This window comes from Suillus subalutaceus (genome assembly GCF_016647625.1).
Source record: "Suillus subalutaceus strain FC151 chromosome Unknown DFJ58scaffold_72, whole genome shotgun sequence".
Lineage (NCBI taxonomy): Eukaryota > Fungi > Basidiomycota > Agaricomycetes > Boletales > Suillaceae > Suillus > Suillus subalutaceus.
Genome location: NW_024540321.1, coordinates 70,991 through 93,853, shown reverse-complemented (window position 1 = coordinate 93,853; position 22,863 = coordinate 70,991). Strand labels below are relative to the sequence as shown.

Sequence of the window (22,863 nt, the reverse complement as noted above, 5' to 3'; positions counted from 1 at the left end):
CGCTCTGCAGCCAATCTCGTCCTCCCTCGGTCTGCAGCCAATCTCGTCCTCCCTCGGTCCGCAGCCAATCTCGTCCTCTCCAGGTCTGCAGCCACTCTCGTCCTTCCTCGGTGTCCAGCCACTCTCGTCCTCCCTCGGTCTGCAGCCACTCGGGTCCTTCCTCGTTATACAGCCAATTGAGTCCTCTCCAGGTCTGCAGCCACTCTCGTCCTGCCTCGCTCTGCAGCCAATCTCGTCCTCCCTCGGTCTGCAGCCAATCTCGTCCTCCCTCGGTCTGCAGCCAATCTCGTCCTCTCTCGGTCTGCAGCCACTCTCGTACTCCCTCAGTCTGCAGCCACTCTCGTCCTCCCTCGGTCTGCAGCCACCCTCGTCCTGTCTGGGTCTGCAGCCAGGCACACCCGTCCACGGTCCCCAACCAATATTGTAAACCTGAAGTACGATCTCCCCGAAGCCATAGCATACAGATGAGAATCGACATTGGCGCTGGCGGCCGAACAAGGAAGGATAGCGAAGATTGTAATTGATGGGGGTCCTCAGGTCGCATAGCTTGGCTCTGTTTCTTCAGTTCTGAGAGCGCATCCAAAAGGGCCGTGCTTTCTGGAATATTTTTCACCATCAAGCGAAAAGAGGAATCAGCGAGTAGCGAGTGGGCTGGTGGCATATCATGTTCGTGTACTTGAGGGAGGCCGCAGTTTGAGGGGTCGGAAACATAGTCGCGAATGGACGAGTGATAGATATTCACGGGGAGAGTGCTGTCCGTAGGGATATCCATGACAGACCGTAGCTGTATCAGCGTTATCTGCACATCCCTACCCAAACCAGGGCCAAGAAGTGACGAGATTTGCGAGATGGGAAGAGGGTCCGCGAGCGCTGCGACGATGGACAAATGAGTGTATGCCCGCTTGGGGTCAGCACACGTGGAGAGAATACAATCGTATAACTTGTACACCTCCGTTCCTGGCAGCAGTTCGCTCGTTAGCTTGAGCATCAGCTGCAGCCGACCATGGGGATCATCGTCTTCATTGTCGATAATGAACTTCATCATCGTAGACGCCACGATGAAACGTCTGCCCGCTCGGCTCGCCAGCTTCGCAAGATCATCTTTCGATGGCTGAGGGAAATCAGTATGGCGACTTGCCAGCTCTGCGAAGGAATGCTGCAAGAAAATATAAATGTCTTCGTCAACATCGGCGCCGTCGAGCGAGATGATGGTAGCAACACCCTCCCCAGAAGTTCTCACGGGTATTTCGCACAACAACTGTTGCACCTCCTTGTCCTGAAAGGCTTTGCGGATATGTGATTCCGAGCGACTCGTGAGTAGAATGTGCGTCAGGGGTAGATCAGGCTCACGAAGAGCCCGTGCAAGGGAAAGGATAAGTTCGGTAAGCTCGGCTTCGGATGTGCATTCATCAAGGGCATCGACAACAAACGTCAGAGGCGGACACTCGCGCAATCTGGATCGAAGCAACCGGAGAGGTTTGAGAAAGAGAGCCTTCATCTGGTCACAGAGAGGTGCGTCGGGGAGTAGTAGAGCAGGATTATCGCGGATGACTCTGTTCACATCCTTCCGGATGGATGGAAAATTGTTGGCAAGCTGGTAGGCAAGCGTTGCAAAGAAATATCCAGCCGTGCAACGTTTGGTATGCTTGCGCGAGAAAAAGAATGTTCCCGCTAGCCGCATTTCGACATTCGTCTCCTCCGTTACTTTTAGACCTTGCATCCTCTCAGCTACGGTGAACGCGACGGCAGACTTTCCGACACCTGCCGTGCCATACAGCCATATAAGTTGATTCTGCTTCTCTTCGTCTAGTAATCGGTGAATGTATTTGAGGAATTCCACTCGGGTCCTTTCCAGACACTTCGGGTGGGGCAGACGTTCAGGGGAGTTATATTGAGCACCCTGGACAGCAACTTGTGACAGCCTCGCCCAAGTTCCTTCAAACGATGGAAGAACTGTCAAAAAAGTCAGAAAGCAAGAGAGGGAAAAGAATGGGAACAACCGACATTGTTCCTCACTCATTCACGAAGATTGTGGTATGCGTGATGAAATGGACAAATTGAGAGTACTACTAGCTGGGTGCGGTTAGAAATCGTCTAGGCGATATCTATCACCAGGGCCGACGTACGAAGATTTGAAGGATCTGTTGGAATCAAAGTAGTAAGTTATCGACTCAGGGTCCCAAAGCGCGATGGAGATGGGATGGGATAAATGGATGCTTCAATCTATGGAAAGCTTGCTGGACGGTGGGTGCTTGTCCACTTAACTGCAGGAGGCCACGAAGTTGCTGTGCATGCTGTACTAGCTGTACTAAGTATTACGTCTTAAGATGTGTTATGTAAGTAAAAGGATAAAAGCTCTGGAGCCTTGCCTCATTACCACTTACATGCCGATGTACTTGCGCCACAGGAAATACGAAATTTTGGCTTACACAACGGTTATACTGAACGAGCTCAAAGTTTCTTATAATAAACAAAGACGGTGAGTTTGTAAAATGGAATGTGGCCTATCGATTTGGAAATAGCTGTAATCGGTTCTTATTTGAGTGAATTTGAATCTGGCTGGCCTCATGATCCCCTGATGACCTATGTGATAGTCGAGAACATGACTTGGAAATCACCTTTAACTAGGGCCGCGTCGTAAGCCTTTTGTTTCTCAACTCCACCTTACCAACATCATGATGTTCACCAACGGAAGGGCTCTCAGCATCCTCTGTTTTGCGTTCACAGTTGGTGCGACAACCCAAACGTTCCTTGGTCTAGGCACTCCCAACCGTGGAACTTCAAGGCAGTCGTTTGCACAGTCCTTCACTGCGCCTTACGACGAAGGGTTGTTCATGCCTGTTGAGGAACTCAGTGCACTCTCAGAGGCACAATTCACCACCCTCGGCCATCCTGTATTCCCAAACTATAGCGTCCGGATTAAGAAGTCATCTAATTTCTGTGATGGAACTGTGAAGTGAGCACAGTCTGCAGATGTTTAGGACTGATACGATAACGTGTCTAAACCTCAGCGCTTACACGAGGTACATTGATATCGAGGCCAGGCATCTATTCTTTTACTTCTTCGAGAGCAGGGACGATCCTGCTACAGATGATGTAATCTTCTGGACTAATGGTGGTGAGTTGTACTGTGAGGAGATTTCTGTTGCGGTTCATGCAACGCGTTTACCAGGTCCCGGGGGTTCCTCCAGTCTTGGCGTCTATGTGGAACTAGGACCTTGTCGAGTGGTGAACGACACTAGCACGGTGTTACACCCCGAGTCCTGGAACTCTAATGCGAATATCTTCTTCGTGGATTAGCCAATTGGTGTTGGTTTTTCGTACGCAGATTATGGAGAGACCGTGGTAGGTCGAACGTCCGTTGCATGAAACCACACTATTAATAAACGTCTGGCAAGAGCACTACTGAGGAAGCTTCGAAAGATATCGCTGCGTTTGTTGCGATTTTCTTTGAAAATTTTACTCAGTTCAAGGGACGTGCGTTTCACATGGCTGGAGAGTCTTATGGAGTACGTATGGTTTCTACCGTTCCTGCTTGGAGAGAGATTAATCAGGAACTGAAGGGGCGTTACGTCCCAGTCTTTGCTGCTGCAGTTTACGACCAGAATGCCATGTTGACTGCGGCTGGTATGACGCCAATCAACCTCCAGTCTATCATGATCGGTAACTATCGGCACCAGAAACAATGTTTCATTAGCTTATCCCATGTGCAGGTAACGGTATAACCGACTTTTACACAATGTCGGCGGCCTATGTAGACATGCAATGCACCGGCGCATCAGTCTTCCCTGTGCAGAGCATCTCGTATGTGAATTTCGACATTGACATTTATTGACTGACGTACATATCTCTTCCAGTTCCTGCAATCGTATGAAGCAAGCGGTTCGATGTCTTCATACAGATGGCATTGTCGGAAGCTGACCTATTTTCCATAGCTCCCTCGGTGCCAAAAGTGGTTGACGGAATCATGCATTGACCAGTTCGATTTAATGAGCTGTGAAGCAGCTGCAAAATTCTGTGAAACCGAGATATCAGGTCCTTTTTTGGCGACCGGTAGATTTAATGATCTCCCCATCCACGTGCACACGTTTATGCTATGGTAGGCGTGAATCCCTACGATCTCAGCAAGACCTGCGATGGACCTATCCAGGAGACGTTGTGTTACCCGATCACGCTGTGAGCCGACAGTCTTTTTGTGCAACCAGCCTAGCCAACTTCAGGCTAGGTCTATGGCAAAATACCTTGACCAGCCCTCCGTGCGTCACAAACTCGGCGTGGATCCCGCTGTCACAGGTGACTATAGTGCCTACAATAGTCAGGTTGGACAGGCTTTCTCGTTGGCTATGGATAGCTATCACGCAACATACCCTCACGTTGCCGCACTTCTTGAGCGCGGCGTACGCGCATTGATATATGTGGGTTCATATGACTGGATTTGCAACTGGCTCGGTAACCAGGCGTGGACGCTCAACATGGAATGGAGCGGCAAAGAGGCGTTTTGGCAACAACCGTTCGAGTCTTGGCTGGTTGAGGGAAAAGTTGCTGGAAAGACTAGGAGTGCAAATGGACTCACGTTTGCTACTGTGGATGGTGCAGGCCATATGGTCAGTCTCAAGCTTACCTTCAACTTCGTTGCAATGCCGACTCAAAGTCACAGGTCCCGCGCGACAAACCCAAAGAAGCACTCACCATGGTACAACGTTGGTTGGCTGGAAGTGGTTTGTAGGTGCTCACACAAATACCCAAGTATGTCCGTCTATAGTACGTTCCCCCACAAAACTTGGAAGCAGATACAATTTTATTTTGAGCTCTAACGCCCGATGCTACAAACATGATGCTACAAACATGACTAGTCCAACACCCGTTGTGCCTTCGGCACAGGAAGCAAACGGAGCGCTTCGCGCTCCTTTTTGGCTTCCTGGCCTTGGCTGCATCCTAATAATATGTGCAGTAAATTTATTGACATGTGCTGCACTCGAACGGGCAATGGTATTGAGTCGGCGCTCGAAACCACGTGACAAAACCACGCGAGATTCCAAAAAGAGGTTTAAGCGAGCTAAGCGTTCCTAAGCGAATCTAAGCGCATCTAAGCGTATCTACGCGAAAGCCACGCGAGCTGGCGAGACGCTTCCCACACCGTCGCACCTTACTTTATAGATTCTGACCAAACATTCAACAAAGACGTGTACTATTATGGTACGCGCAATCGGCAGCCCCCAGAAGTCGGCAGTCACGCAAATGTCACAGTAAGTCACGACATGTTACTGAGCCAGTTTCAAAGTCAGCTCGGCAGTCAAGCAGGAGCGCAAGGAAGTGAGTTAGTATTCGGCGTGAGCAAGCAAGTACAGTATATACTAGTAGAATCTAAGTACGAGGGTGACCATGATTAGTACCGTAGTTGTATAATTGAGGGGGATGTGTAGGGAGACTGTGTGTGTTGTAAGGATGCTGAGGTTGTCTGTCCAAGTTTGATGATGACGCAATGGGACCGCCGGATGAATTATTATGTTGCGTTGTAGAGTAAGATGGTGCGCGGAGAGCTGGATTAGCATAAAATTGATGAAAATATGGCTGGTTAGTAAAGTGTGGAGGATAATATGGATTAAAAGAATGTGCACTGGCAGGTGGGGTGAAAAAATGAGTACCGGAAGTGTTGGATGAGGTAGCGTCATTGTCTTGCGAGGCGCCACTACTAGCCTGTCCTGTCGATGACGCAGTGGCTAAATTCTTATTCTTCGAACGCGTTTTTCCCGTCTGGAAGAGCGCAGCAAAACGTGGATTGTAGGCAAAGTGCTGATTTGCGGCATCAGCAAGAAACTCTTTGAGTCTAGTCCTGAGTTCCTCAACCGTTCCGTCTCTTGAAATCTTGAGAGCGCCAGCAAGTGCGATAAAATGATCATCCTTGCGCCGGAGTGTTGAGAGTTTATCAAACGTCTTCGACTCGATATCGCGTTCGATCTGAGTGTGGCGCGCTTCATCTTCTGTCTTCTTTTTGGCCTGCTTCTCCGCGTCGGCCTTATCCTTTTCACGCTGCTCTAGCCCCATGACCAGCAGCACAGCACCAGTCGGCACTGGCAAGGCACTGGTGTGTGCAGTATTGAAACTCCGTCACGGCATATATCGGCAGGTGACATTTCTGCGTGACTTCGGCACTTTCAGCTATCTCATTCAATTCTGCTTCAAATGTATTCGTTTGACCTCGTATCGAGTTGTGTTAGAGAGAGAATGATGTCTATGTAAAGAATTTTGTGTTTAGGTAGCTGGAAACACGAGTTTTGTGAAAGTGCCGACTTCTGGGGGCTGCCGATTGCGCGTACCATAATAGTATGAGTCAGTCAGTAATTGGCGCAAGAGCACATTGTAGAGTGTCTCACGACAACAAACCGTGATTGTAATATCAATCATGGTTACTTGTATTTGGATGACGAATCACAGCTCGACGACCACAGTCTAATTTCGGAAGGGCAGAGTCACGATTTGGATCGCGTTTTCCAGGTGAACAGGACAAGTTTTCTTTCAGTTGTAGGACCCACACTCCATTAGTCTGGCCTTTACTAACGCGGGCCCGCCTGTGCACTCATCCCTCGTCAAATCCAACTGCCCACACTGTTCGACAATCTGGCGCAAAGGCGCCAGAAGCGAGTTACGAAGATGGTGTCCGTCACCGTAGAAAGAATGATGAGGCCTGAGGACTGGGAATCAAATAGCGTTCGGTACTGTGGAGGCAAGCAGCTTTGCCTGACTTTTACTTGGCCGGAGCCCCGACAAGAGGTGCGCTCTCGATAACATTCAAAAACCTTATCAATTGATATTGGAATGGTGGCGACATGAAAGACCTACATCCTCTTGAATGATAACAGTAGTACTTAGGCCATCTGGTTTACTAAATGTCAGGTTCACTTAACAATACTTGCTGATTGGCCTGAAAGTCTGGGACTCTACCTAGATGCAGTTGCGGCACCGCATATAACATACATGACACCGAGTCCGGAGGATGTGCAATTATTATATTCAAATCCTATGGCGTGATGTACATGAACAAGAAAAATCATCAAGAGTATTCGACAAACACCTGCAAGATAGGCGCAATCAGCAATCGAAGTAAATGGATGGGATGAGCAGAGAGTAAAAAAAGTCTCAGAAGTAAATATGGTGAGGTCATGTCCTGCTTGTCGGGCAGGTCGTATTCATTAAAATCAGTATATTTTTAAGATCATGGACGACATAAATGTGCATAATATGAAGGACAAAAGAATGCCAGACTCACGTTATGTAGTAGGGATCAGGATTATAGACAGACGGAGATGTCCCAGAGAAAAATCGACATGCCACGGCCTCAGGATGGCACCGCGACACTTCCTATAGTGGGTTTGTTCTCGAAGGTAAACAAAGACTCGTAGAGTCCATGGCACTGAGTCGACAGTGGAAAATTCTGCAAAACGACCAGCGTGGCAAGCCTTCTTGAAGGCACATCAAAAAAATAATACGGCTTATATAGAATGTTTCAAGCGGAGCTCAAACCTGTACTCAGCAAGCGCCAAGTCATATATTCTCAGGGGCCTGCTTGACTGCGATCGACCTGACGCCATGCCCATTACACTTGAAGGGAGCTGCCATTGTGGTACTGTGCGATTTACGGTGGAAAGCAGCACACCTGTCCCATATCAGGTGAGCAGATCCCAAACATCTTAAACCTCTAGAATTTTTCGAGTTGTGACTGTGGATAAAGCTATGTGTATGTTCCATCTGCCGCAAAGTAGGCGGTGTTGGCGGCTCGATCAATCTTGGTGCGCACTCCGAAACCTTGATTATCACCCAAGGTAAAGAACATATCGGGTACGTAGTTCAGTCACAAAACTTCCCTTGCGTCCTTGTTGAGTATGAGAATAAGAGTGTATAAGGCTGTGATGGACAGGGATACTCCAGAAGAGCATATCGCCGTTTCTGAGCGCAATTTTTGCACTAAGTGCTCTTCTATGCTCTGGCTTTATGACGAAACCTGGTGAGTATTTGAGTGATATTTGTGCAGCGAATGTTTTATCACGATATATTGGCATGAAGGCCTGAACTATTGCATCCATTTGCATCGGTTATCGACTCCCCAGAGCTAGATGTGCCTGATGAGCTTGTAAGTGTTCTTAGCCACTCAAGTGCGGTTACTGATGCTATGGATTTCAAAAGGTTGTTGTTAAAACGAACTCAAAGCCGAACTACGTGCGCCTTCCAGAGGGAAGGAAGAACGTGTTTGAGGATTATTCCAGTGATTCAATTGAGAGCTGGCACAAGAAGCACAACAAGTACGTGAAGTGAAATACTGACTTTGTCAGAAGCATGAAAGAGCGAATGGAATTCTATGTGCGCTCAAAACTGGGAAGGAGATTACCGACGAACTGGCCGGACAATTGTATAACTTGAGTAGCACTTGCCCTGTATTATGAACATCAGCCAGTAATTGGGCAGAGCTGCTAGTCGTGAATCACTGATTCGAATTTGTAAAATCACGTGGTGAGACGCGTCCCATCTGGCACGTGACCATGATACGCGTTTCCATTCCCAGGGTTGAAACATACTAGTATTACTACTACTTGCATCGATCTGCGAAGACATACTTCGCGCCTTTATTGACGACGACCACAACCTCAAGATATATGCTAACGATGGCGTCCACACCTGCACCCAGCAAGCTCACACGTTCTATACCTTTCACACCCAAACGTCCGCTTTCCATGGCATCCAGCAGTGAACTCCCTTCTACAATAAAGACTAGCGTTCTTGGTTCTACAGCAAAGAAATTTAAGGCAGCTTTATCCTCTGAGTCCAGACTACGGACTACTGCCACGACCAAGTCGTCTCTTGCAACTGTGCCCGCAACTCCAGCAAAGAAGTCCATCGAAGGAACTCGCCCACGCACACCTGGAACGCCTAGGAGTCAGACTCCAAGCTCCCACATAACCACGAGTGATATGGATGTTAGTCGAATTGATCCAGAAGATGCACTAGTCGATTTTCAGACTGTCGAGCCCGGTGATATTTCAGCAGACATCGATGAAGCAATGATCCCCGGGCCTAACTACGGAAAGGAAGACAAGGTTCTTGTATCTATCAGGTTATTTCGCTCCTCTGGTTTATTCTTGACACATACTGAAACCATTCCAATACACAGAATCCGCCCTACCACCTCTGCACATCCCGCATGGGATCACAGCGCACAACGCACCATAAAGCTTTTCCCTCAATACGCCAAGTCAACTGCCACCACACCACCAGAGTTTCATTTTGACGAAGTTATTACTGGCTCTGAGAATCGGCCGGTCTATAATGCTGTTGCTCGCAGCCATGTCTGCGCTGCCATGGACGGCTACAATGCTATTATTTTCGCTTATGGCCAAACAGCCAGCGGGAAAACATTCACTCTTGTGAGACCGCGCCTTTGCATCTACATTTGAAATGTTCTTACTTTCATTTAGTCTGGGAGCGAAGATCAACCGGGCATAATACCACGTGCAATGAAGGATGTGTTTGCTTACATCCGCCGCACACCCACTCGTGAATATCTTCTTCGGTGCTCTTACCTCGAAATTTACAATGAAACGATATATGATCTGCTCGCATCGCCTTCAATGTCTGCTGCTCAACCTGTTCAGATTCAGGGTTCGGGTATTCTAACGCCACTTCGAGAAGAAGTTGTAACAAGCTTGAAGGGTGTCAAAGAAGTCCTTGAACGAGGAGAAAGAAACAGAAGGACGGCTAGCACAGACTGGAATGAGCGGAGTAGTCGAAGCCACAGCGTATTCCGACTTGTAGTGGAGAGCAGAGAAAGGGGAGAGGGAAGGAGCGAGACACCAAGCGGCCGTCACACTCCTGGCACACGCCCACCGACACCTGGCGGTCCTCGATTACAGACCCTCGGAGGAAGAAGCGTGCAGACTTCGGTGCTGGTGGGCTTCATTCTCTTTTCGGTCTCAGTGGGGGTATTGAATATCATCATCCAGAGCCTGATTGATCTTGCTGGTTCCGAAAAAGCTACTTCGGATAAAGAGAGAACCAGGGAGGGGAAGTATATCAACACCAGCTTGCTGACACTTGGAAGCGTCATTGGTACTCTTGCAGAGAACGCTGCAAAGAATAAAAAGTCAGAGGCGTCATCTTATGCTATGCTTGGGATACTTAAACTGTCTTTCTCAGTGACCACGTACCTTATCGTAACTCCAAGCTAACACGACTGCTCCAGCCTTCACTATCAGGAGATGCTCGAATCTCGGTCATATGCACCATCAATCCCGATGCAAATGCCGTGGCAGAAAGTACGAGCACGCTTTTGTTTGCTCAGAGAATTAAACGAGTGCAGGTTCGCCGTGTTCTTCCTGTTCATTGCTCCGAGGATGCTGATTCTTCGCGCTCGTAGCTCAATGCGAAGAAGAAAGAGATTGTCGATACTGATGCTTTGATAGAACGATACAGGAAAGAGATCGAGGACCTCAAGAATAAGCTTTCAGAACGAGAAGCAGAGGCGCCAGCTCGAACTCGCAGGCTCTCAGCACGCGAGGTAATGTCCGCCTCCCGCTACATAATTCTCAACAGACTGATTTTTGTCACAGCAACTTGATGAATCAAAAGCGATGAAGGACCTCAACTCTCGAATCCAGCAGCTCACGAAACTCATTCTGACATCTCAAACGGTTGATGAAAGCAAAGGAGACGAATCACGTCCCGCCAGCCCATCCAAAGTTGATTTCGATATGTCACCATACCAGGTTTGTACACTCGGTACTGTTGGACCGTTCTATCTAGTTAAACAATGCCGATTCATGACAGCTTCAACAAGAGCTTCTCGCGACTCGCCGTCAACTCGAGTCACAGTCGACTCAAATTCTTTCCCTAGAAGCTGCTCTCCTTTCTCGCCCAGAACTTCCACCGGATGCTTCAGAAACCGAGAAAGACAAGCTTATTGGTGAGCAAGCGAAGACGATCCGTGAGCTTGAAATTGTAGTACGTGGGTATGAGGATAATCTAGGGGAGCCTCTGAGAGCCGTCAGAGAGGATGTTGAAAAGGAGTGGGTCGGAAAACTTGAAGAAGAAGTAACGAAGCGAGAAGAAAAGGAGGCTTGGGCAGCCGAACTTGTCAGGCAGCTGGATAAAGAAAAGAAGGTCAGCTTTTGCATGTTGCCATGCGTTCTTTTATGGTTCTAAGAACCGAATATAGCTGAGGATAAAGCTTGAGGAAGAACGCCGTGCTCTTGCATCTTTTGTCAGCAAATTCGATTCGCTAGGCCTTAGCGCACTGCCATCAAAGCTCAAGCCTCCAAAACCAACGCCGGGAGGTGCATCAGCTGCATTCGCTGAACGTCAACAGAGCCGAGCCGCAAATGTGGCGCCTGCAATCATCGAAGATGTAGAATGCTCTCCCGCCCGTGTTGATTTTAGCAGTATGAAGGCGCAGCCAAGTCTTCTGGATCAAATGCCCGAGGATGAGTGGTGTATCATGGACGATGTAAGTTTCGAGATGGAGTCTGTGAAGCATAAGTCCGGAGCGACGAGGTCGGAGAGTTCAGACAAGAACGTTCTGTGGAGCAAGGAGAATATACCATTGTAACTTTTTCGAGGTCCGTTGGCAGTAACTCCGGATCACTTGTACATCTCATCTTGTTTTAATACGTTTTCACTTTCATTTCTGTATCACTGGCAATTCATGGATAACTGGGTTATTCTTGCCCCGTTTTTATCAAGAGATCGTTCGTGTTCTTCCTCCTGTATCTGACGCTGAAGTTTCTCCTCATGGACTTCAGAACCTTTTCTGCACAGTATTTTACTCGATCTATGGATAATATATCACATTGGACAAGGTACCCGTCGAGCTTCTCGTTAAATCCCTTCTCTGAGGAAGTCTGCGTTTGCAACGTTTATTTTAAAGGTACCATGCAAGTCTCATTTGAAATTTGAATCACTTGAGAGCCATAAATGGAGATGCAAAGCGTCACGGACAAGAGGAGTTCGGAGTTGCAAAAAGCCAAATTTGGAATCTTTGATAGCATGGTTTCTCGCCGAAAGTCTGGTCCGACTCCGGCCATCCATCCTCCATCCTGTCTGTCTGATCTGCGAGAGCCATATATATCGTGCATAATACATATGTTCCATCGTTGTTGATACTAGATTTGCCTACGTGAGCGGGTTTCAGGCACAACCGTCTTAAATTTCAAACAGATCTCACTGTCAGGCTCGAACAATATTGCCTAGCATATGATTGAACCTTGCAGGCACATGTCCTTCGCGTTAGACGACCGTCGACAACATACAGACACGATCGATGCTATGACAGCCAACTCAAAAGCAAAATTTTCCTTGGTCTCGGATATCATTGGTGCTCTGCAAAACGTCGTAAGCAGTTTCATAGACACTTTTCTGCATATAACAATAAACAAATTACTTCAGCTCGCTCATTCACAAGTAATCGTATGTCAATCGAGTTTAATGCATGTATCGATGTCATTGATTCACGATGAAGCAGATACCAGACCTCAAAACCCAGTATCCTATTAGCAATACGCACTACTCTGCCTTCAACCTCAATTACCAGGACATCAGTGCCATCATCACCGAACGCCAGCAACAATTGGATGCAGCATCCCACGAAATCTCACGTTTTGAAACAGTCATAGATGGTATCAACCATATTCACCAACAACTGGTCGCGAAGAAGGACAAGATCACTCAGTCCATGAATTCGCACAAGCGACTTGTATCAGCTCTCTGGCGCTTGCCAGCCGAAGTACTATCCCAGATTTTTGCTCACTGTCTCCCGAATCGGCACCGCTTGTCGCCCACGTCAAAGGCAGTTCCTATGGTGTTGACAAGAATATGTCGACGATGGAGGGAGGTTGCTGTGGATATGTCCAGTTTGTGGCAAGGACTAAATGTGGACAAAGACTGGCAGCGGGCAGCTTTCTGCTATGAGTCATGGCTCAAGCGATCACGAGGGCGTCCACTCTCGTTGGAACTCCAGTGTTGCAAAAGCAACTGGACTGAGCTGCGAAGCCTTCTTCAGCCCTACATAAATCAACTCTCGTCTCTGTCTCTTGATTTTTACCACAACGACCTCCAACCTGAGGTTATAATATCAGACTTCCTCGCACTTGAGGAGCTGACCATATCATTGCATTTTAATTATCAGGCTCCCGTCGTCCAATCTATCTCGCAACCGCCATGCACTCTACGCAGTCTCACGGTAACAGGGACGTTCTTCAACATGGAGTACGCAACTACCTTCAATCCCGCCTGGACCCGCCTCACAAATATCCAGATCGACCTAGACGAACCAAGTGCATTCCCCCAATTGCTCCGTTTATGCCCCAGCCTCTCCTCCTTGACGATAACTACATTTTTTATCACCATGGAGACCTTGGAGCCGTTCACGCACACCCAACTCCAATCCTTACGGATCATTTCCAACGATTATGACCACGACAACGAGCCTCGTAACCTATTCGGTACCCTCTCACTCCCCAATTTGCGCGCTCTCGAAGCTCGCGCTATGTACTCATGGCCTCATGAGTTCAAGGCATTTTTGACGCGGTCAAAGTGTCCCCTGGAGAGCCTGACTCTCGGCTCCCACTTATCAGTAACAGACGAGCAGCGAGCGGAATACGTGGCCCTTATTCCTTCTCTCAAAGTGCTAGTAGTTTAGAGCTTTGCGTAAACAAACTCGCCACGGACTCGCGAAATGACGATGATGGAATCAGACTTAGACTGTTATGATCTCTATGTATTCTACGCAAGTGATTTAAACTCAAATTCTATAACGACTCATATGTAGGTGCTTTCCACGATCAAGATGAGTCGCTGACTTCGGGAAGCACCACGCTGTACTGGTAGCTTCGGATACAGGTACAACGTACGCAAGGTACACATACAGCTCAGGATAGATGCCAAAGAGCAGGCAAGAAAGAACTGCGCTATGCGAAATAAGCACACCTCTGCTCTGAATTGACTGACGGTAGGTCGTCTCGCGGTGCATGTCAGTGCTGGTGGTAACAGAGTGTTTGAGAATTCGAGGCGTCGAACGACTCGAACCAAACAACTTGAGTCACAGAGGGCGGGCATCGATGGCAATTTGTAAGTAGTATGGGTCTGGGGGAAGTTTTGGGGGCAAGCCTGAGAAACCTTGCAAAGAAGAATGGACGGACTGCAGGACGGACGTACTGCCGTCGGAGAGTCAAAACGGCAGTGTGACACGATGACTTAGTTGTTGTGTTGTGAAAAACTGGTCGGAACCTGGGCCAGAGATAGTACAAACAAACTGAATTTGATTTATTGACAGAACAGTCGCGTGACAGTCAACTGGCTATATAGATACAGAGATGCAAAATGACCAAGGAAAATGTGAGATGCAAGCAAAAGGGTCGTGATCCAGAAAAAGAAAAGAGATCTATACACAAACAAAATCTAAAGTGGTATGGAGCAAATGAAATCAAAAGCACATGGTATCCTTTATAGCCTTTCCACGAACTGACACGCATCCTTGAGCTGCTGAGATGTTTGTCCAATCTACATAATCGAGTGTTAATTGATTTGTCTTCCTGGCGTATCAAACACTTACGTTTTCGGGATTGAAAGGTGAGAAATGGTCACCTGGAATTGACCAAGTTTTTACAGGGGACTGTGTGAGGGCTTCCCATTCGCCAACGACGGCACTTTCACTTCCACGATATTGCAACCATTTGGGAACGTCCAAACCCGGAGGAGCATACCCCTCAGACGAGCGAAGGAGAACTATCGGAACTTCAAGCTTTCCTTGACGAGATGGATCGTAGACAGAAAGGAGTCGCGAGCTTTCTTTAAATTGTTCCGCGACAAGACTTATGGTCCCTGAATCAATTCCTCCGGAGTGTGCCCTCGTGACGTGGTCTATGACTGATGATGAAAGGGGCACGTGTTTGCCAGGACAAGGAGAGTCGATGAGAACGATGCCATGGACACGGACGCCATTCTGAGCAAGCCTCTTGGCGGTTTCGAAGGCTACCACGCCACCAAATGACCACCCTGTGTTGCACCGTTAATAATGTCCTGCTGAGCAATAGTAACCGGACCGCTTACCGCCAATGATGATCCGATCTGTTTTCGCACCCAAAACGGCTTTGGCGTAGGATTCTGCTATCTGCTCAACACTCTCCCATTTTCCACCGGTAATCAGACAGGGATTCGAGAGAGCAAAGACGTCACGTTGTAACGGCGTCATACGACTATAATGGTTTATTAAGCCAGCTGCCGTCGTGAATAAGAAGTAGCGGGACAGCGGCTTCGTCCTTGCTGAATTGGAGTTGTGACATACGAGTATCAAACGATGCGGGCTGTAATGTTCTCGCCGAGGATCTTCCTGAGGACTTCTTGGGGGAGGAAGGCTTATCAAAAAAAGCACTCAAGGATGCGATTGTGGAATGAGATTCGAATGCGTCGTGAGGGAGGTCGATATTGAGGTCGGCTTTCAGCGAATGTAGAACCTCTAATGAACTGAGAGAGTCAAGGCCGAGCGACTTGAAGTCGGAGTCATCCTCTACATCAGAGATCGGAAGGCCAAGTACTTCCGCAATGATACCTCTGATGCGGATGCTTCTGTCACCATCAGATACTGTGTCTGCCGACTTAACGGATCTAGCTGGCGGTGGTTGTGGTGGCTTCTGGGGAGCCCTTTCCGAGGACTTCTTGGGGGAGGAAGATTTATCAAAAAAAGAGCTCAATGATGCAATTGTGGCATGAGATTCGAATGCGTCGTGAGGGAGGTCGATATTGAGGTCGGCTTTGAGCGCATGGAGAGCCTCTAATGAACTGAGGGAGTCAAGGCCGAGCGCTTTGAAGTCGGAGTCATCCTCTACATCAGAAAGCGGAAGGCCAAGTACTTCCGCAATGATACCTCTGATGCGGATGCGGATGTCACTATCAGATACCGTTTCTGTCGACTCAGCGGATCTAGCTGGCGGCGGTTGTGATCTTTCCAAGGACTTGTCGGAGGTTCTTTCCACGGACTTCTCAGAGGGGTGGGACTTCTCGAGGAAAGCGCTCAATGCTGCAATTGTGGAATAAGATTCGAACGCGTCGTGAGGAAGGTCAACTTTGAGATCGGTTTTGAGCGCGTGGAGAGCTTCTAATGAACTGAGGGAGTCAAGGCCGAGCGATTTGAAGTCGGAGTGATCTTGTATATCGGTAGTCGGAAGGCCGAGCACCTGCGCAATGACATCTTTGATGCGGATGCGTGCGTCATCCTCAGACACTAGGGTTTCCGGTGAAGATGGCCTGCTGGAGTTACTGGTTGAATTGGTTCGGTCGCGTGTCTGCGCAGGGGGGGAGTCTGCTGCATTTGCCAACGCGCGAGCAAGACCCTTCATGCGGACGCGCTTGAATTGAATGCCTTTCATATGCGCAACAACACGATGAGGCGCTTGTTCTTGGACAGCAAAAGCCTCGGTGAGAACGGCTTGTTCAAAGGACGTCCACGACCCGCGAACATGAACAGTGTATTTTTGATCTTGATCAATGAACTCGGGGAGCATCTGGAATGATCCGACCTCGCTGCAGATATAAGCGTCACCGATATCGCCTTGCGTATTTGCTAGGAATCCAGCGGTATGGAGGAGGGTGTCGGCGAAAATGGGATTGGAGGCGAAAGGGAGTCGTGGGGCATCTGGAAGCTTGATCTGCGCTACACCATCCAGTCCATTCGGGCTGGCAGTCAGAGACTGGATCGTGTGATACTTGGCGGAGTATTCAACAACACGAGGGAAGACAACTTCATATAGCGTTCGAGTGGTATAGACCTCTGCTTGACCTTCCTTCCGCGAACCGATCTCTGAAGCGCCAAGCGCGGGAATGAGGCTGAATTCACCGTCAAGATTAGCAGCAGTCTCCTTGGAGGATTGGAAGCGTATTTCTCCGCGGACGTGAACCGATTCATCCGAAGAAGATTGCAGTCTGGATGTTATATTGAAGAGACCAGTACCGTCTTCTTTAATGGTGATATGCGTGCGGACGACCCGATTGACTTGGGGATGGTAAACAAGTGGTTTCTCAAAATTGACTCCTCGGATGACAGCTACATTCTTCCCGAAATCGAGGTTCAGATGACGCCGTGAAAGATCTGCGCCCGAAAGAACTTGTTCAAGGTAGATTGACGCTGGGCATAGGTAGTTCCCTGCAACCTTGTGTCCTTCAATAAACGGAGCTAAAACTTCGATGGGAGTATCGAAACTGGCCGAGTTGCCGTTCCCGCGCGATGGGTACTGCACCCACCACCCCAGCATGGTATAGTTAGATATCATATCGGCTTTTGCAATGCTTTGTGATGGCGCTGTGCTTCGTGCTGGTTCCGTGCTTCGTGCTGGTGCCGCGCTTCGTGTTGGTGCTGGTGCCGTGGTTTTTGATGGTGCGATGGTTTGTGACGGCGCTGTGCTTCGTGCTGGTGCCACGGTTTGAGGTGATGAAGATTCATAGGAAGGTTCTTTGTATGGTACCCAAACTTTGTTCCTCTCGAGTGGATATGGTGGCAGATCAGCGCAGGTCGCTGGGGACAGCTCCGAAAAGACGTTGCGCCAGTTCACAGGAGCATTGGTTCTGTAGAGCTGGGATAGGCTGGAGGCAAGAGTGGCGTTATCATTTTTGCTCAATGAAGGCAATACCGCTGCTGCGCTGGGAGCAGACGCACAGGCCCGTATCATCAACAAGCATGACGCTTGGGGTCCCATCTCGATCCAAGCATCTATCTGTGACAGCGAGGGGTTCTTACACAGGGTGTCGATGGTGGGGGCAAAAAGAACAGGCTGACGGAAATGCGAAGAGAAATAGGTTGCGTCGAAGGTCGAAGTGTCTCCTGCGGGAACAAGTCTTCCAAGGACGGTAGAACCAACGGCCACCTTTGGAGAAGACAAGGGTATAGTGCGTGCTAGCTGGGTAAGATCATCCAGAACCGAGTCCATTGCTTTGCTGTGATATCCATAGGGAACGTCAAGGAGACGGGCCTTGCCTCCCGTAGATGCCAACTCCTCGGTCAGAGCGTGCAGCTGAGACAGTGGGCCAGAAACGACACATGCACGATCACTGTTGACGCAAGCGACAGAGAGATCCGAGTATGACCCAGATTTCAAAACGGTATTGATTTGTTGCTCCCCGAGCCTGACAGCCAACATGCCTGTTGAACCCGGCACACAACCACGCCATGTGAGACGAGCACGTGATGCGACCAAAAACAAGGCTGCCTCGAGCGAGAGCACCTCAGCGATGACTAGAGCAGCGTATTCACCGAGACTAGCAAGATAATGTTAGATATAGACCAGACGTGTATTGAAATAATCCTCACCTGTGCCCAACGACTGTGGCAGGCGTCAAACCCCAATGTATCCATAATGTTGCCAACGCGACTTCTAGCGCCATCGTTGAAGTTTGAGACGCTTCAAACTCTTCCATCTCATCCGATCCACTATCTGCGGGTTCTCCAACAATGCTTGGAAGGATACCTGCAAAGCCTTTGGACACGAGGTATCGGTGACATCTGTCAATGCAGCGCTGGAAGACCGGAGAGGACGAATAGAGGAGTTTCCCCATGCCACGGTAATAGCTGCCTTGTCCAGAGAAGACAAAGACAACTTGACCGAAAGTTCCCTCGGCATGAGATACCTCAGCGCTTGCAAGAGCCTGGACAAGCTGTGCCTTGCTCCCTACGTCAACTGAAATTCTGAAAGGGTACAGCTGTCTTCTTGCCGTGGCAGTATACGCGATGTCGCTAATGGGAACTGACTTATTTCTGCCGTCGTGGAGCCACCGGTAGTAGCTGGAGCGGAGAGTTTCGAGAACCTCGCGAGATTTGGCAGAGATACCAAAGACGTAGGATGTGCCACTAGCTGGAGCTTTCTCTTCCTTTGGATACTCCTCCACTATGAGTGCCCCATTTGAACCTGATGCTCCAAAGTTGTTGAGCAGCGCCATGCGAGGCGACGATCCGCGTACCCACGGCGTGGGAACCGTGTCGATGACAGTATTATCCTGGGCTAGCGGTGTGATACGTGGGTTGATTATCTTAAGGGAGATTTGAGCAGGAATTGTTTCATGTTGGAACATGAGTAAAAGTTTGGCGAGTCCAGCAGCACCAGAAGCAGCTTCCAAGTGACCGATGTTGGCTTTAATCGAAGTGACATGAAGGGGGTTTTCGCTATCGCGAGCACGGCAAAGAACGGCACGGATACTCTGGAGCTCGGCAAAGTCTCCAGCCTGGGTGCCAGTACCATGCGCTTCTACGACACTGACGCGTGATGCATCGATTCCGGAGTTCTTTAGGAGCCTGTTCATCAGAGAAACCTGGGAAGGTACGTGGGGGTGGGTGATTGAATGCGCCAGCCCACTCTGATTGAGATCAATACCACGGATGACACCGAGAATATCGTCGTTCTCTGCAACTGCATCTGATAGACGTTTGAGAACGAAGAGAGAGCATCCTTCTGATCGAGAGTAGCCGTCAGCCGATGCATCGAAAGATTTGCACTGGCCGGTCGGGCTGAGGAAATGACCATGATCCAGGCCAATGAACATCTGCAAGGGGGGTATCATTAGCGTTGAGGATTTATATCAAGAATCCAGAAAGTCTCGCTTACATCCGGACTCGACATAGTGTTGACTCCACCTGCAATTGCAGCCTTGCAATCCCCATTAACAAGTGAACGACAGGCTGTATGGATTGCGACAATTGACGATGAACAAGCAGTATCGATAGTCATGGAAGGACCGCCAAGTTGCATTGCGTACGATATGCGCCCACTAAGGAAAGCTTTCAGGGTTCCTGAATGTTTGTCAGAATAAGTACTGCATCGAGAAGAAGGCTGCATACCTGTGCTGTAATGCACATCGATATTCTCCCGTAAATTGTCTGCATAATCATGGGTTGCGGTACCGATGAAACAACCAAAGCTATCACGCTGGAAAGACGGGGTAGCATCTGGAACATAACCAGCGTTCTCAAGGGCGTCATGAGCAGTGTGCAGAAGAACTCTTTGCTGTGGATCCATGCTCTTTGCTTCCCTTGGCGATACCTTGAAGAATTTGTAGTCGAACTCGTCAACACAATCTATGAAATTTGCGGTATGAGCCTTCATTCCACGGCCGCTTTTAGCGTCGGCAGATGTGTAGCGCTCTAATTGGAAACGGTCTGATGGGATCTGTAACAGGGAAGTTTAATGTGTGTAATACCATGGAACGCAGAAACAACATACCTCAGAAATGGTATTGATTCCTTGCTCAAGAAGTTCCCAGAGCTCGTCCGCGGTTCTTGCACCACCAGGCAAGCGAAGTGCCATCCCGATGATTGCTATCGGCTCTTGTTTGAAATCATTCTCCTTCGGAGTATCAGGGATACTGGAAGCGCTAACGGCCACATCCGTACAAGTAACATTCTTGTTTGATGAGAGTGATTTCTCCAGTATTCGGAGAAGACCAGAGCTAGGGCCGAAGTTTAATACTTGCGTGGGAGCATCGGCCGGTACCGAACTACCAAGCCCCTGTGCCACAGACACCCAGTCTACAGGAGACATGATTATCATGTCAAGGACTGCGTCAACAAGAGTGGAGTGCTGAGAACTCGGCAACAAATGCTTCCCAGAGACGGTCGAAAACACGGGAAATCTAAGGTTGGAAAAATCGGGAAAGCGGATTGAATATGTTCCGATATCAGCCAAGACTTGGTCGCGGACATTGTGGAGGGTGCGTGCGTGATATAAAGCATCTACAGTTGTTGGATGAATTGTAGCAGGACTTGGAAATTGAAATTGAGGACGAGAAACGCGATAGGATATCAGGACGACCCGAAACGGTGACGTGCTGTGCATCTATAATAGCCGTGAGGTGAAGGGAAGAATTGCAATCGTTCTGATAATCTTTGTTGAGCTTTTCTTGAAGGTCACGAATGTGCAAGCCGCCTCTCACCTTGGATTCGAAATCGGAGATGAAGCCCAAGACATCGTCTCTACTCAAGCCGACACAAACGACACTCCAAGGGAGTCCTGTGTCAGGAAAGCCCAAGGCAGATTGAAGCTCTTTGGTTCTATATTGCATAGATCGCATGCCGATCCAAAATGCTAGGCGAAATGCCTCTACTGAATTTGACATGAAGGTGATGACACTGGTTGAAGCTCCCACCACGCATGCGGTGATGATTCCTGAGGAGAAGCCAGACACGCCAAGACTGTGGTTGGGTGCGCTTGAGAAATGGGCAAGGTACCTCAGAGCTTGAACGAGGAAGAGGGAGATGCTCCAAATGATGGGATTGTTCTTGTAAAGAGGCAAAGATGATAGAAGGGAGGTAGCATCCTCGAAATCGGCGAGGGAAATGTTGGTTTCGATGAGCTCATCTTCTGATAGCTTCGATAGCTCTGCAAGAAAAGTCTCGTGGCATGCAGCCAAAAGTAAATGGCCAGATGGTGAACGGATGTCACGGAGGGCCTGCTGAAGAGCCAAGGCTAGGGCACCAGCTGAAGACCCTTGACCAGGGAACAAAGGTACGGTAACGGGAATGGAAGAAAGCATGCTAGAAACTTGAAGGGGTTGGAGTATTGAATATGATATGATGACTTTGAGAGTGAAGTAAGGAAATGCAGTACCTCCGTCCCTATTAAATACGGGCCTGGTAGTAGTAGGTGTAAAGTTTAAAATAGAGTAGGTGCGTCAAAGTTAAATTGAGTGGGAAAGGCATGTCAGTGAATTGAACTGCTATATTCACATCAATTGTACGAAGAGGACGGGCACGAACCTGAGATGTGAGCTCCGCGGTCTCTCTCATTCCTTGACAGAACGTGCACTGGAAGCCCTATTCCGAAGATGAGTTACATAATTAACTCAGAAACGCCGTGCTAGTTGTGTTGAATCTGGCAAGTATGTCAATTTTTCATGATACATCATATTGATCGGAACATTCGTTGGACCTTCCGAAGAGACGACGTCAACCGGCTATACAGCGGGCAAGTAGTAGGTTTTGACATGTTGAAACCACCAGGGCTGTTAACAATTGGAAGAAAGGGTTGGACAGCCTGAGGCTTCGGTATGGTTCTAATGATCAAGTAACCGAGGGAATTTCCGGAGTGAACGTTAAACGATTATAGATGGCAACTGAATAAGAATTTGATAAGGATCGACAGTTTCTGTCATGGAACATTTCGTTACCGTTCCTGAAGAAGCCATCCCTTGCCCGTACCTCAACACAATACGAGTGTCTTCAAGAACACTTGGAAGAAGGTCTCCTCTGAGAGGTTCATCACATATCCATTCCGTTGACGATGGAATTCCCTTTGCATCCGCTTATCAAATCCTGTCAGCCTTGTACTATGAGATGAGATGACAGCGTGGATCCCTAGTGAAAAATCCCCTACCTAATATATATGGGACTTGAGATTTTGGCGTTTTGACCGACAGCGTGAGTCATGATTACGAACTATTTTTCTATTGTTACTATCTGCCTAGCCTATTAAGTACCTAACCTACTAGGGGTGTGAATGTGATAATCTAATTAATCTCAATAAACTCTTTGAAGCAGAACTTCGGAAACGACATAGGGGTTTGGCGCCTTGGTAGCTTCGACCTTATGTGATGACAGCGTGAGTCAGTCACCACTCCACCTTTTCGACATGTAGTTACTATCCTTTACTATCTCGCTGTGAACGTGATAATGTCCCTTTCGGAAAGTGTTAGCCAGATTCAATGAACTGACACTTGGTATCCGTAGCGAGCGCACCGGAGTCCGATTGTAATCGTGTGACCAAAATATAGCTATCAATATCGAGTTGTTGGTAGTATGCAGCTTAAAGAGGAGTTACTAGCAAGATTGCGATATCAACGCGCAGC

At 48.6% G+C, this 22,863-nt stretch overlaps 6 protein-coding genes across 6 annotated transcripts; 4 read left to right on the top strand and 2 right to left on the bottom strand.

Moving 5' to 3' along the window:
• Window positions 1–2,678: 2,678 nt before the first annotated feature.
• Window positions 2,679–4,812, top strand: DFJ58DRAFT_794347 (Alpha/Beta hydrolase protein; the record flags this gene model as incomplete). The annotated part of the gene is made up of 12 exons (XM_041390443.1): window positions 2,679–2,956; window positions 3,012–3,118; window positions 3,173–3,246; window positions 3,301–3,345; window positions 3,399–3,509; window positions 3,564–3,663; window positions 3,714–3,804; window positions 3,858–3,882; window positions 3,936–4,053; window positions 4,104–4,176; window positions 4,226–4,604; window positions 4,658–4,812. The coding sequence occupies 12 exons, from the start codon at window positions 2,679–2,681 to the stop codon at window positions 4,724–4,726; spliced, it is 1,470 nt and encodes a 489-aa protein (XP_041242588.1). The 3' UTR covers window positions 4,727–4,812.
• A 552-nt stretch (window positions 4,813–5,364) lies between these two features.
• On the bottom strand, window positions 5,365–6,045 carry DFJ58DRAFT_888486 (uncharacterized protein; the record flags this gene model as incomplete). Its single annotated transcript, XM_041394697.1, has 1 exon — window positions 5,365–6,045. One exon carries the CDS (start codon window positions 6,043–6,045, stop codon window positions 5,365–5,367), a length of 681 nt encoding a protein of 226 aa, XP_041242587.1.
• Window positions 6,046–7,535: 1,490 nt separating this feature from the next.
• On the top strand, window positions 7,536–8,476 carry DFJ58DRAFT_906606 (Mss4-like protein). Its single transcript, XM_041395018.1, has 5 exons — window positions 7,536–7,668; window positions 7,730–7,836; window positions 7,892–8,002; window positions 8,062–8,128; window positions 8,182–8,476. The coding sequence occupies exons 1-5, from the start codon at window positions 7,588–7,590 to the stop codon at window positions 8,308–8,310; spliced, it is 495 nt and encodes a 164-aa protein (XP_041242586.1). The 5' UTR covers window positions 7,536–7,587; the 3' UTR covers window positions 8,311–8,476.
• Window positions 8,477–8,574: 98 nt separating this feature from the next.
• DFJ58DRAFT_446620 (P-loop containing nucleoside triphosphate hydrolase protein) lies at window positions 8,575–11,862 on the top strand. Its single transcript, XM_041380442.1, has 9 exons — window positions 8,575–9,106; window positions 9,164–9,416; window positions 9,468–9,938; window positions 9,993–10,132; window positions 10,186–10,348; window positions 10,406–10,546; window positions 10,599–10,754; window positions 10,816–11,148; window positions 11,204–11,862. Exons 1-9 carry the CDS (start codon window positions 8,649–8,651, stop codon window positions 11,591–11,593), a joined length of 2,505 nt encoding a protein of 834 aa, XP_041242585.1. The 5' UTR covers window positions 8,575–8,648; the 3' UTR covers window positions 11,594–11,862.
• Window positions 11,863–12,258: 396 nt separating this feature from the next.
• On the top strand, window positions 12,259–13,681 carry DFJ58DRAFT_729370 (uncharacterized protein; the record flags this gene model as incomplete). Its single annotated transcript, XM_041385743.1, has 3 exons — window positions 12,259–12,375; window positions 12,430–12,450; window positions 12,506–13,681. The coding sequence occupies 3 exons, from the start codon at window positions 12,259–12,261 to the stop codon at window positions 13,679–13,681; spliced, it is 1,314 nt and encodes a 437-aa protein (XP_041242584.1).
• Window positions 13,682–14,299: 618 nt separating this feature from the next.
• On the bottom strand, window positions 14,300–21,552 carry DFJ58DRAFT_888478 (polyketide synthase; the record flags this gene model as incomplete). Its single annotated transcript, XM_041394696.1, has 9 exons — window positions 14,300–14,541; window positions 14,594–15,036; window positions 15,091–15,303; window positions 15,326–18,288; window positions 18,341–19,566; window positions 19,629–19,813; window positions 19,862–20,189; window positions 20,244–20,855; window positions 20,953–21,552. The coding sequence occupies 9 exons, from the start codon at window positions 21,550–21,552 to the stop codon at window positions 14,485–14,487; spliced, it is 6,627 nt and encodes a 2,208-aa protein (XP_041242583.1). The 3' UTR covers window positions 14,300–14,484.
• Window positions 21,553–22,863: the final 1,311 nt, after the last annotated feature.